This window comes from Ailuropoda melanoleuca, chromosome 15 (genome assembly GCF_002007445.2).
Source record: "Ailuropoda melanoleuca isolate Jingjing chromosome 15, ASM200744v2, whole genome shotgun sequence".
NCBI classification, from domain to species: domain Eukaryota; kingdom Metazoa; phylum Chordata; class Mammalia; order Carnivora; family Ursidae; genus Ailuropoda; species Ailuropoda melanoleuca.
The window spans coordinates 34,550,318-34,562,898 of NC_048232.1; the positions used below are offsets into that span (position 1 = coordinate 34,550,318).

Below are 12,581 nucleotides of genomic sequence, written 5' to 3' on the forward strand. Positions count from 1 at the left end.
GTCAGCGAGAGAGAGCAAGCACAAGCAGGGGGAGTGGCAGAGGGTGAGGGAGAAGCAGGCTCCCGCTGAGCAGGGAGCCTGATGGGGGCTTGATCCCAGGACCCCGGGATCATGACCCTGAGCCGAAGGCCGACATTTAAGCAACTGAGCCACCCAGGCATCCCTTACTTAATCATTCTTATCCTGAACCATTTTTCATGAAGCTTCTCCAACTCTACCACCCCTACACATATGCCCTTCTCCTTTGCTCATTTATTAGTTACCCATTATCAGTGTGGGCTCATGGATTCCTATTGTTTTCTGTGGTTTATAATTCATTCCTGTCATGAATTATTTTCATGTTCAAATTGTCCCTTATTTGGTCAGCAGGGGCCTCTTTAAGACCATTTCTCTGTGTGTTTTTGACATCTTCAACCTTTTTCTGTTTCCTTATTTTCTGGCATAGTAAGATATCTGTGTTCATCTCTTCCAGCCTCAGAATCAACCATTTCTCCACAAACCCCTGGTTCATTTCAGTAGAGAACAGTATTAAGAGACCCAGATTGAGGTGTGCTCATTGCTACTGGCATGTCTTTGCTTCTTGGCCCTTCCCGCAAAAAGAGTTAGGCATTCATTTGTAGTTCATACTAACACGTGCGATTCCAGTCCATCCATACAGGGGTCTTCCTGACCTTCCCTTATTTCATGTTTATATCTCCCATCTTCCACAGTAAGTACCCTGGCCCCTGACCTTTACTCATTTGCTCAGTCCTACAGTACACCTAAAAATAATTTCAGAATTGCTTCACCCATACCACTACCAAAAACCTGCTAAAATAGAGTTTGGGGTTTGTTGGCAGCCTTGCCCCTTCCCCCAGCTGAGGCTATATAATCAAGTAACGTGTTCAAAATTGTTTTAGCTTAGCTTTTTCCCCCCTTCAGTGTGGTTTTGTTACTGAAATAAGTTAATAAGTTTGGTTCATTTGCTTTTAGTTTAGTACTCCTTGTCCTAGAACATCAGTCTTTTAAAAAATCAAAACCATACAAAAAGGTATACTCAGAGAAGTGTCATTCCCTTTCCTGTTCATGCCACCTTGTTCTTCCATCTCCTGTAGTTAATCAACTTTGTCTTCGGTTTTATTCTTCTTAATGTGTTTATTTTTATAAACATACATATAAAGAAAAGCAGGTGTGTGTGTGTATGTGCGTGTTTTCTTATTTCCTCTTCTCACTCGAAATACAGCATCTGGGTGTATACTCTTTTGCATTTTGTTTTTTCACCTGACAGTACGTTCTGGAAATCACTCCGTATCAGTTCATAGGTAGCCTTATTTGGTCAGTTTTTAACAGCTGCATAGTACTGCATTCAGTGTAGGTACTATATTTAACCTGTTTCCTAGGATTACCATTTAGGGAGTTTCCAGTAAATTGTGGTGAAAAATCATGCTGTAGCGAGTAAGTTCGTGCTTATGAACTTTTGTACTGTTGGAAGTGTTTCTTCAGGATAAATTCCTTAAAAGTGATCCCTTGCACACATAGTGCATTGCCAGCTTTTGCTCAGTAGGTGTTGTTACATTTTGCCTTCCTACCAGCATTGTGTGCAACTGTTTCCCCGCAGCCCTACCGGTAGGGCTATCGTCAGGCTCCAGAAGCTATGGGATTAATGTGCGTAAACCACATGAACCGTCCCTTCCAACAGATTTATCTTTTTTTTCTGCTTATAAAATAAAAGTGAAATAGGCTTGTTTCTAAAATTTCGTGTAGAAATACGGTATAAAAGTAGATGTTCCACATAATCCCATCTGAGAATACAGCACTGATACATATTTTTCTTCACAATTTTTTCGGAGCTTCTGTTAATCTGTATGTTATTACTTATTTTTTATGATAGGATTGTATTATATATTATTTTGTGGTTTGCTTTACTTAAACGTATCTTGGAGATCTTTACCTGTCAGTACGTACAGACCTAACTCACTCTCTAAGGGTCTCATAAGTATTTCATTGTATTGATACACCATGTTCCTTTAAACTCTGCTGAACCATGGGGAGTTGGTTGCTGTTTTTTTGCTATGATGAACGTGTACTTCCTTATACACACATCCATGCACTGTTGTGTATCTCTATTGCAGAAATTCCTAGCAATGGAATCGCTATGTCAAGGTCCTGAGTCTTTTAATCGTATGTCGCCAGACTACTCCTGAGAGGTTGTACGTATTTATCCTTATGCAAACCATGTACGAGACTGCCCTAAATCAGCTCTGACTTTCTCTGCCATCTCAGCTGGAAAAACGACTGGAGGAGTGGTTGGGGAAGACATTGCCTGGCAGTGACTGGACACCCAATGCCCGGTTCATTATTCGTTCTTGGCTTCGGGATGGCCTCAAGCCACGCTGCATAACCCGAGATCTCAAATGGGGAACTCCTGTACCCTTAGAAGGCTTTGAGGACAAGGTAAAAATCCTATGCTTTATTCATATGTCATATTATAGTGCCTTTGGGTTGAGACCCTGAGCTGGTAGAACAGACTGTTGATTATGTCTTGTTGCTTCAGTTGGAGACTGGGTTGGTGAGGTTCTCCCGGTGTTCCTTCATCCTAGTCTGTCTCCTTCCTCCTGGCCCTCCAGGTATTCTATGTCTGGTTTGATGCCACTATTGGCTACTTGTCCATCACAGCCAACTACACAGACCAGTGGGAGAGATGGTGGAAGAACCCAGAACAAGTGAGCAGTTCTTGGTTAGCCTGTCCATGGGGAGAGTGCATGCACTGGGGTGGTTAGGGTTGGGTATCTGATCTTTCTTGGGCCTTTGAAAATCATCTCAGGAGCTTTGTTTCCCAACTGTATTCTGTAGGTGAACCTGTATCAGTTCATGGCCAAAGACAATGTTCCCTTCCACGGCTTAGTTTTTCCTTGCTCAGCTTTAGGAGCTGAAGACAACTATACTTTGGTCAACCACCTCATTGCTACAGGTACCCTGGGAGACCGAAGGTGGGGAAGTTCTTAGGGAATGAGGGCTGAGGCAGTATTTGGAAGAAGATCCTGGAGAGGTGCTAGGTCTTGAGTTAGGAGTTGAATTGAAATAGGAAATCATTAGAACATAAGAACCCAACCCAAAAGGGCGGCACAAGAGCCTAAAAAAGCAAAAGTCTGAAGCTAAAATTTTGTAATGGGTAAAAAGTAAAGGGAAAAAAGGCTAAAATGGAGAGGAAGAGATCCCTAAGTTCTTTGCAGGCCCAACTACTCAAGAAGTGTTGCTGGACACCCGTAGTTGAGGTTGGGGGAGAGGAAGTGTTAGTGGGTCAGAGAGAGGAAGGTGTGATTTGAGCACATGGTTCTCATTCTACTCCTCTGTCCAGAGTACCTGAATTACGAGGATGGGAAATTCTCCAAGAGCCGGGGCGTGGGAGTGTTTGGTGACATGGCCCAGGACACAGGGATCCCTGCTGACATCTGGCGCTTCTATCTGCTATACATTCGGCCCGAGGGCCAGGACAGTGCCTTCTCCTGGACAGATATGTTGCTCAAGAATAATTCTGAACTGCTTAACAACCTGGGCAATTTCATCAACAGGTGGGACTGAGGGGAGTGGGGTAAGAGCAGATGAGCTGGGGGCAGGACGGGGTGGTGGCTGGCTCTGCTCCACTAGGCGGGAGAGATGGAAGAGATGGGGTGCCGAGAAGGCAGGAATGAGGAGGAGCTGTGAGGGATGGGGAGGACAATGTGGAAAGTGGATTTCTATCAATTGGTACCTGATCCTAGAACATAGTAGGGTATGTTTGCTTGGGTGAAGTCAGTTGTACAGGTGTGATTTAGCAAAGCTGGTCACAAAATGAATTTTTGCAAATTGTTTTAAAAATTTTGCAAATTTTTTTTTAGAGATTATTTGTGAGAGAGAAAGCAGGAGATGGGGGAGGGTCAGAAGGAGAAGCAGACACCCTGCTGACCAGGGAGCCCGATGCGGGACTCAATCCTGGGACTCCAGGATCATGACCTGAGCCAAAGGCCTTCGCTTAACCAACTGAGCCACCGAGGCACCCGCACATTGGTTTCCTATTAATATTCCTTATAGAATTGGAAATGTGTTCTCTCCTAGCAAAAAAGTTTACTTGCAGACCTTTAGAAAGTTGGGCTGAAGAAAGCGGTTATTTTAGTGTAGGAGGAGGAGACGTTTACTGTATTTTGGAGGGGGGGGTTGTTACTTTAGGCTCACGCTCCATTATCGGTGTCTTTCTCAGCTCTTCTGAAGTCTAAAGAAGTGTACTCCATGGCTGCCCATCCTTTCAGATTTGGTTGTCAACTGCATTTCAGAGTATTGGATAGCAAGTTACATGTTTCAACTTCATCATTCTTTGTATTGATTTCTTAAAATGGACGTTTAACTTTATCGGGTTTCTTATTAGGGGAGAGAGAGAACAAGGAATGAATTTGTTAAGCTTTGCCTTCTAACTTGAGGGAGCTAGGATGTGTCAGTTCTGAGAGAATGGAGAATTAGGAAAATCAGGTCAAATTTCTAGGAGGAGACTGGGCAGTAATTCCTCTTTTCTCTTCCCTCTCTTTCCTGACTCCCATCAAGAGCTGGGATGTTTGTGTCTAAGTTTTTTGGCGGTTATGTGCCCGAGATGGTGCTTACTTCGGATGATCGGCGCCTGCTGGCCCATGTCACCCTGGAACTCCAGCACTATCACCAGCTGCTGGAGAAGGTTCGGTAAGTAACCTGCACCATGGTCTCATCTCAGTGATCTGTGCTGGCATGTTGAGAGCCACATACTGGTCCCTCTGGGACTTTAACTTGGCCCAACCCCTCCCTGCCCAGGATCCGGGAGGCCTTACGCAGCATCCTCACCATCTCTCGCCATGGCAACCAGTACATTCAGGTGAACGAGCCTTGGAAGCGGATTAAAGGCAGTGAGGCTGACAGGTAAGTTTGGCTACAGGAGCAAAGTGGCGGTGAGCTCTGTCCTCCTGGAAAGTCTGATTGAGGTCTCTTCTTCCCTAGGCAGCGGGCCGGGACAGTGACAGGCCTGGCAGTGAATATAGCTGCCTTGCTGTCCGTCATGCTGCAGCCTTACATGCCCACGGTCGGTGGCACCATTCAGGCCCAGCTGCAGCTGCCACCCCCGGCTTGCAGAGTCCTGCTCACGAACTTCGTGTGCACCTTACCAGCCGGACACCAGATTGGCACAGTACGTCTGAGGGCTGGCCGGGCCAGCCTCTGAGCATTCCTGCCTTTGCCATGCAGTCTTTGGGGGTGAGGTCAGGGAACTTGGACATAGGACTCTCACAGCCGTTCTCTGAACCCCCTGCCGTACTCCTCCCCACCCTGTACTTAGAAAGTCCTTGGTATTTGCTCACAAGCCCAGTGTCTAGCTCATATGCCCTCACCACTCTTTATGCCAGAACTTGGCATGTAAAACTAATGGGTCTCCAGTGATGTTTGAAGAAACACCATCATCCCGTGGTCTCCATAATGCCAACAGGCAGTGAGCAGGGAGAATACAGGATAGCCGTTTCCTCTTTGACACAAGCGGATAAAGTAAGTTTACCTCTAAACCCTTGCGTCGACCTAGCATCCTTAAATAGTTTAGTCTTGGACCTTATTAATACTTTCGGCTTTCAGGGTGAGTGCCAGTGTTTTATCTAGATTCTTTATTGAAATCGGCAGGTATTTGCTCATTTGTTTCTTCTGAAACGTGGAGCTCCTCAGTGTCAGTGACTGAAGAGAGAGAAGGCCTCTGTATAGTCTGGCAGAGTTTCTCCCCCATCAGTGAATGATTATGAATTCTTTCTTCACAGGTCAGTCCCTTATTCCAAAAACTGGAAAATGATCAGATTGAAAGTTTGAGGCAGCGCTTTGGCGGGGGCCAGGTGAGAAAACTTCGACCGTGCTCTCACCCAGCAGGAGCCCCAGTGTCATTTCCGTGGTGTCCCTAAGTAGTTCTCAGTACTTTTTCCATCTTCTGGTCCTGCTGCTTCCTTCCTTAGAGTAGTTCTTTCCTGTCTTAGCAGCAGGAGCCCTTGGAGTTAGGGGTCCTCACCGTCCCCCGAGCCATCCCGTGAAACCGAGGCCAGGGGCTATTTACAAAGCAGGTGGTAACTCTGTTGTCATCCTCCAGGCCAAAGCGCCCGCCGCGCCAGCAGTTGTAGAGGCTGTGGTGACAGCTGCACCGCAGCAGGTACAAGTGCTGATGGATGAGGTGACAAAACAGGTGCGCGGTGGGAAGCCCTGCGGGAGAGCGGAAAAGCCAATCCTAATTAGGCTCTTTCTGGTCTCACTACTGTTCTTCCCCCACCTGGTCTTCTCTTAGGGCAACATTGTCCGAGAACTGAAAGCCCAAAAGGCAGACAAGAACCAGGTTGCCGCCGAGGTGGCTAAGCTCTTGGATCTGAAGAAACAGTTGGCTCTAGCTGAGGGGAAACCCCCTGAAACCCCTAAAGGCAAGAAGAAAAAGTGAAAGTGAGAACCTGGCTCATAGAAAGTCACTTTAATGGATATGGACAGTAATAAATAAATGTACAATCTCTATATACATGCTGAGACCCTTTCCTGTTGTCTACCCCAAGCTTTCCCCCCTCCCGAATAGGTGGGGTTGAGGGTCACATCATTGGCACTGGAGAAGATGGTCAGCAGCCACTTTTGTGAAAGGTAGGTAGTGGCCTGAGGGGGAAGTGATGGTCCCAACTGTTCATGCTTGGTGCAGATTAACCATTCGGTCAATGAGAGCTCGGCGAGTCGCCTCTACTTCCCTGGTCAGGCGCTCGATCTCCTGCTTGAGCCGTTCATTCTCTTCAGCTAGTTGTGCCACCTTCCTTTCATTCTCTTGTTCTTTCTCCTTCATGCGTTGCTTTCCAGCCCCAGCTGGGGACTGGCCACTCTGTTTCCGTTTCCTGGGTCGTCTTTGGTCTTCCTCTTCTTCCTCCTGAGCTGGGGAGCTCTGACTGGAATCTGGAGAGCGAGGGCTCTGGGAGGTGTTCGTGACCTCTGCTGGTCCTGGCTCCTCAGTCAGCCAGGCCAGGGAGGCAGGGTCAAGAGTGGTGAAGGTTTTTGATTCTTCCTTCAAAGAGAATGAGGAAAGGTAGGGTAGATATTAGTTGAGAAGGGAAAGGAAATACCCCCCCCCCAAGGTTTAGGCATAGCATTCTCACCTCCTTGTTTCCAGGGGGTGAAACATAGGTACCCCCATTTTCATCTGAGGACAGCACCTCTTGCAGGTCCTCATACCAGGCTTCCAGCTCCCAGCTGGACAGTGTCCCGAAGGAAAAAGGCAATGATTCAGCTGCCATCTCTGCAGTTGGGTCAGGCTCTGGAAAAGGACATACTCAGGATGGGGGGTCAGGGGTGGGAGGAGAACAACTCCACGAAGCAGTCAGATAGTCTGGCAAACTGGCCTGGTACCTGTTTGCAAATGAAGTTTTATTGGAACAGAACTACATTCATTTATTTACATTATTATTTATGGCTGCTTTCATGCTGTAAGAGTGGAGACCTCACCATCCAAAATATTTACTGTTTGGCCCTTTAAAAAGTATCAATTGGTCTATACTAATATTCCATCTTTACTGCTTTTGCCCGACATTTGAAGCAGCATGGGTCTAGAATATACATTCTTTTGGGATCCTGGTAAAAGTCCTCAGCCTCTCTTGGGGAACTCTGTTGGTAGTTTCCAGGGGGCAATTACCAGACCATCTTGTGTTCCTTTCTCCTCCCTTGTGGGGAGTCCTTTGTGAGTCTAACCTTGATGGGGACTGAGGTCTGGTAAGACCAATTATCTCTGTTGAGGCTGACTGCTCACTCAGCCAGCTTTCAGTTAGGACATGCTCTAAGAATAGTGATTTGGTCACCTAGTTAGGGGCAGGCCAGGAAGATGGATGTGGCCTGTCAGCAATCCTGCTTAGATTCAAACCCTCCTATCTTCTCTAGGTATTTTCCTAACTTATTAGGGCCCCAGTACAGGGGGACCCTACGCAGCATCTCTTAGGAACTGGTTTTGGGAAAAGGATGGTGAAGTTTACCTGCTCTCAGGTGTGGTGATGTATGAAGATACACTTCCTTCTGGAACACTGTGGGGATCAAAGATAGATGTCAGCCATTTTTGGAAGGGAGAGAGGCAGCTCCTTTATCTCCAGCCTCCTATTGGTCTTTCCTCACTTCCTGTCTTATAGGGTGTGGACAGTCAGTGGTCCCTGCAGCCATTTCCAAGGACAGAGGAGAGCCTGACCTTTACTTTCAGTTGCTGACATTGATAGTCCCAATTACATAATAGAAAAGTCATGGCCAATTCCACTTTCTCTAAATTCAAGGTAGGCCTCAAACCTGCCAGGGTAAGGACTGGACTATAGGGAAGGGAACAAATCAAGTGGTATTTTCCTAATTCCATTTGCACACACTGACATCCTCTAAATGCACATTTCCAGTCTCTGTCTCTCCTGGGACCTCCAACTATGTTCCCTAATTGCTTACTTGAATCTCCTTTTGGATGTCTAAAAAGCATCTCAGATTTCGTAGGTCCGAAGACAAATTCTGCCATCTTCCCCTTCCATGGTCTTCCCATCTCAGTAAATGGCAATTCTACTTGCTTAAGCCAAAAGCCTTAGTATTGTCCTTGATTCTTCTCTCACACCTCGCAGTTCAAACCACCAGCTAAATTTTTAAACTCATTCTTCAAAAACCCAGAACCCAGGGGCACCTGGGTGGCTCAGTCATTAAGCGTCTGCCTTCAGCTCGGGGCGTGATCCTAAGGTCCTGGGATCGAGCCCTGCATCGGGTTCCCTGCTCTGCTGGGAGCCTGCTTCTTCCTCTCCCACTCCCCCTGCTTGTGTTCCCTCTCTCACTGGCTGTCTCTCTGCCAAATAAATAAATAAAATCTTTAAAAAACAAAAAAACAAAACAAAACGCCCCAGAACCCAGTTTGCATTGTTCTCGGTCTAGATCAAGTTACTATCCTCTGTTGGATTACTGCAGGTCTCCCAGTTTCTGCTCTTGCCACTCCTCCCCAGGTCTGTTCACCACAAACAGCCAGAGTGAGCCTTTAAAAACTTAAGTCAGGTCCTGTCTTTCTGTTCAAAACCCTTCAGTGACTTCTAATTTCACAAATATTAAAGGCTAAGGTCCTTAAAATGGCTTAGCAGGCGTCACACGATCTACTTTCCTGCTCTGGATTTTTCACTGACCACTCTTACTCTAGTCCAGCCAGCTGGCTGCCTGTTGCCATGCTCCCACCTTAGGACCTCTGTTCCTGCTGTTCCTTCTGGAAAGCTCTTCATTCCACATTATCTGTACAGCTTACCCCCTTGCCTCTTTTTAGATCTTTTGTTTAAATGTCACCTCAGTGAAAGCATCCCTAGCCACCCAAGGTAAAACTATAACCCCCACCCTGAGCATTCGCTACCCATGCTTTGGTTTTCTCCATGGCATTCATGTATTTGTTCACTGTGCACCTTTTCCCACTGAAATGTAAGCTCTGTGAGAGCAGAGATTTTCTTGTTCATGGATGTATCCTGGGCCTAAAAATGAAGTGGCACGTAGTAGGTGCTTGATAAGTAATTTGTTAGGAATGAATGGGTAAATTCTCCCCAGTCTCTTATAGGGAAGGGAGGAGGTAGCCCAGAGGCAGAGCAGCAGCTGCCTATCCCTGGGGACTGGAGATGCAATATCGCCCAGAATGTTTCTCTTCAGGGTTGTCCTCCCTGGGGAACCCTCCTTGCCTTCCAGTGTATGGGATGCTGCTTTCATCAGCAGTGGAGCCCCAGGCCAGAGGGCTGCAGAGCCAAACAGGGGGCTGGCCTGACGCAACGGTTACACAGAGATTATTAGTTGGAGACAGGATAGGGGGAAAGAAGCAGGGACCTATCTCAGGGGAAGAACTATACACTGGGGAGACCCCAAATGGCTTCCCGCACTTAAGAGATCCAGGATGCTCTCGTGCAGGAGGCCCAGGGATCTCTGGGGGAATGGGAAAACCCTTCTCTGCTCCCTATCCATCGGCACCCCTCCTCCCAAAGTCTTGAGTCAGTCTCCTTAAGGTTCTCTTCTCCGTTAGGGTGTGGAATGGCTGTCCTGTGGAGGATCCAGGAGCCCCAGCTACCGACGTGGCCACTCTGGCCCCGAGACGCTGGGGCTGAGACAGGATTGGGGGTGGGGTGCCGTTCGCTGGTGGTAAAGCGGCGGCAGCCACGGGAGCCATGGTCACCCAGGCGTCTCGGCGTGGGGGAGTGTCCTGCTGCCCTGCCTCCCACCGGACAGGCCCAACGAGGAGGCCTGGGGTCAGCAACGGAAGAGAATCAATCTCCCGAGGGCATCCGGACCCCTTGGCCCAACGGCACATAGCAAGGCCGATGCTCCGGGCAGGGGTTGGGTGACGCTATCGTCCGAAGGGAGAGAGGTCTGTGAGCACCGCTTCTGAATAAAGGAGGCTCCCCATCCCTCCCTCGGACTGTCACTGACTTCACTGGGGGAAGGGGTGGGGCCACATCCTAAAAAGCAGATGCCCCAACTTTGAGGGGACAACTAGTGTTCCCGAGGATAGGAGGGTAAAAAGTAGATGGGGGATCAGTACTCGCCTCTCTCCTCAGGTTCCGGCTCTGATTTTGGCTCTGTGGCTGCCACCCGCTCATCTTCAACATGATACGCTCTGTGTCTTAGACTCAAGCCTCTGACCCTGGTAGCTTCGAGCACTAATCTTTTAATAAGGCCTTGCCCTCCTCTCAGGGGCGGGTCCGGAAGCTTACCAATCAGAACGCGGCACGCCGGCGCTGGCCCCGCCTCATCCTTTACATCCGCCACTCAGAAGCCCCCGGGGCACCGCCCCCATCGCTCCCTCCCGCTTGGAGGTAGACGTTGTGTTGGACCCGGAAGTGGCTTTGGGTCACGAGGCTTCGCGGAGGAGGTGAGTGAGTCATGCGCGCGCGCGGAGGGGAGAGCTGGAGGGGGAGGGGAGGAAAGGGGGGCGGGGATGATGCAATGTTTGGCAACCGGTGTCTACGCGCGCACGCGCAGGGGACTACAAGGGTGGTGGGAGGTGCGGGGGGTGGTGGTGGTGTAGGGGAGAGGAGAGGGCGGGGCGCCAGCGCTCGGCTCCCAACGGCCCCAAGGGCTATCAACCGTGGCTGCCCCTAGGCTGCCTGCGAAGCCTCCGTGCAGCTTCTCTTCCTCAGGAGCTCTTATTTCGCCCACCTGGCATTAGCCCCCGTTGCATCTTCTCCATAAGGGACTCCCATTTTGCTTGGTTCCCTCCCAATTAATGGGCACAAGGTCTTTTAAGCCAACCTCTTTTGGGAAAGTTTGCATCCAGCCACAGGACTGCCTAACGTCGAATATTCTTAAAAAGATCTTCTCTTTTAGCCCCCTAATTCCCCCAGAAAGGGCTGAGGAACTTGAATACTTTTGATGGTCATTTTCAGCTCCTCGCAGAAAAGCACGCTTTATTTTTGTGAAGTTTCTGATGAGCCCTCAGCATGCCAGAATTCATGTCCTTTGCCCAGTGGACGCGATTCGCACTGTTTGCCCCCTCATCATTCCCCCGCACGGTGCTCTGGTGCTCTTCATCAAAAGAGCAAGACCCGCCCTTTTCACTGTACCAGATGCGCAAGTCCTGTGACTCCCTGCTGTAAGGAGCCGTCCACAAGCCTCCTGCGTCCTAGGTGCTTGGGCTACGTTAGAGCCTCGTTGCCTGGGACTTTGGGTGCACTTGAGCGCATGCCTGCCTTGGACTGGGCTGTCAGAAGCCCAGATTCTAGCCTCACCTGCCCCTCACTTGCCCAGGGATCCTAGGCCAGCCACTTAATCTTTCTGTACCTCAACCGTTCTTGTTTGTAAATAAAAGATTATGAGTTGTGAAGGTAAAATGAAAGAACTATGAACTTGGAGGCAGCTTAAACAAAAGTGAAAAGCACCACTCAAAGTGCAAAGTATTTTTCTTGTGCCATTAGGTAGAAAAAAGATGCCATGTGGCGGCCGGTTACATGTACTGTCATACCGTCATGGGGGCAGCCAGAGTTAAGTAGAATCTGTCACAAGGTCGGTTGTGGCTGGAAGGCAGGTTTAAGTGGTGGTGTGACAGTGACAGGTCCTTGGCCAGGCCTGCTCTGTTGCTCCAGACCTCCATTTCCCCTTCTGTAAATAGGGGTGGGGGGTGGGTTGGACCAGATGGTCTCTCCTGGCCCAAAGACATGACCAGGTTGTCAGTGACAGGCAAAGGTCATGTGACTTGACAGGCTGAGGTCGTGTTGTGACATGTTGACCTGGGGAGGCGGGTCAAGTCCCAGCACACTACCCGGGAAACCTTTGGGGCGGGGCAGGGCAAGTCGCGACTTTCATCTTTCGGGGCCGGCCCCTCCCGGACCTGGCATTCCTGGCTCCCCCAACAAATTGTGGCTTTGGAAGGGGCCCCTCCCCGGGGAGGGCTGGGATTGGCCACCAGTGGCCTGGGAAGAGGCTCAGATCCTTCCGCAGAGGGCGGGGGGGCCGCGTGGGGTGTTTGTTCTCTTGGGGATTAATGGGGGGTTGTGGGGGAGGGGTAGGCGCGCTCCCGCATGCGCACTGCGGCCCCTCCTGTTGGCTCGTCGTTGTCCGCTGGGCGGGGGCCCGGCCCCGCCCCTCTCCCG

General features: G+C 49.3%; 3 protein-coding genes across 6 annotated transcripts in view; 2 read left to right on the forward strand and 1 right to left on the reverse strand.

Annotated features, from left to right (window-relative positions):
- Positions 1-6,504, forward strand: part of MARS1 (methionyl-tRNA synthetase 1) — a 23,384-nt gene extending 16,880 nt beyond the window's left edge. The window contains exons 13-22 of one of the 2 annotated variants that reach the window (XM_002916014.4): positions 2,263-2,433; positions 2,607-2,702; positions 2,833-2,950; positions 3,338-3,551; positions 4,555-4,686; positions 4,795-4,899; positions 4,978-5,164; positions 5,775-5,846; positions 6,095-6,187; positions 6,287-6,433. In XM_002916014.4, coding sequence (XP_002916060.3) covers positions 2,263-2,433; positions 2,607-2,702; positions 2,833-2,950; positions 3,338-3,551; positions 4,555-4,686; positions 4,795-4,899; positions 4,978-5,164; positions 5,775-5,846; positions 6,095-6,187; positions 6,287-6,433 — 1,335 coding nt within the window. Of the gene's footprint in view, positions 1-2,262; positions 2,434-2,606; positions 2,703-2,832; positions 2,951-3,337; positions 3,552-4,554; positions 4,687-4,794; positions 4,900-4,977; positions 5,165-5,774; positions 5,847-6,094; positions 6,188-6,286 lie in introns of both variants that reach the window. The other variant, XM_034644073.1, reaches the window with a different exon arrangement.
- On the reverse strand, positions 6,449-10,662 carry DDIT3 (DNA damage inducible transcript 3). Of its 2 annotated transcripts, XM_002916015.4 has the most exons (4): positions 10,539-10,662; positions 7,992-8,039; positions 7,125-7,282; positions 6,449-7,033 (listed from the first exon to the last, which is right to left on the reverse strand). In XM_002916015.4, exons 3-4 carry the CDS (start codon positions 7,260-7,262, stop codon positions 6,665-6,667), a joined length of 507 nt encoding a protein of 168 aa, XP_002916061.1. In that variant the 5' UTR covers positions 7,263-7,282; positions 7,992-8,039; positions 10,539-10,662; the 3' UTR covers positions 6,449-6,664. The 2 variants fall into 2 exon arrangements, with proteins under 2 accessions (XP_002916061.1, XP_019651773.1); XM_019796214.1 differs by lacking the exon at positions 10,539-10,662 and having other exon boundaries at positions 7,125-7,374; positions 7,992-8,041.
- Positions 9,976-12,581, forward strand: part of MBD6 (methyl-CpG binding domain protein 6) — a 12,698-nt gene continuing 10,092 nt past the window's right edge. For both annotated transcript variants that reach the window (XM_011220770.3, XM_002916016.4), the window contains exon 1: positions 9,976-10,864. The gene's annotated coding sequence lies outside the window, so the exon portion shown is untranslated. The remainder of the gene's footprint in view (positions 10,865-12,581) is intronic.

What these genes read in the sequence shown, in the direction of transcription:
- DDIT3 (XM_002916015.4), bottom strand. Translation starts at nt 7,262, where the DNA reads ATGGCAGCTGAATCATTGCCTTTTTCCTTCGGGACACTGTCCAGCTGG. An exon ending in CACCCCCTGGAAACAAGGAG is followed by an intron (nt 7,034 to 7,124) that starts GTGAGAATGCTA and finishes TTCTCTTTGAAG; the next exon opens with GAAGAATCAAAAACCTTCAC.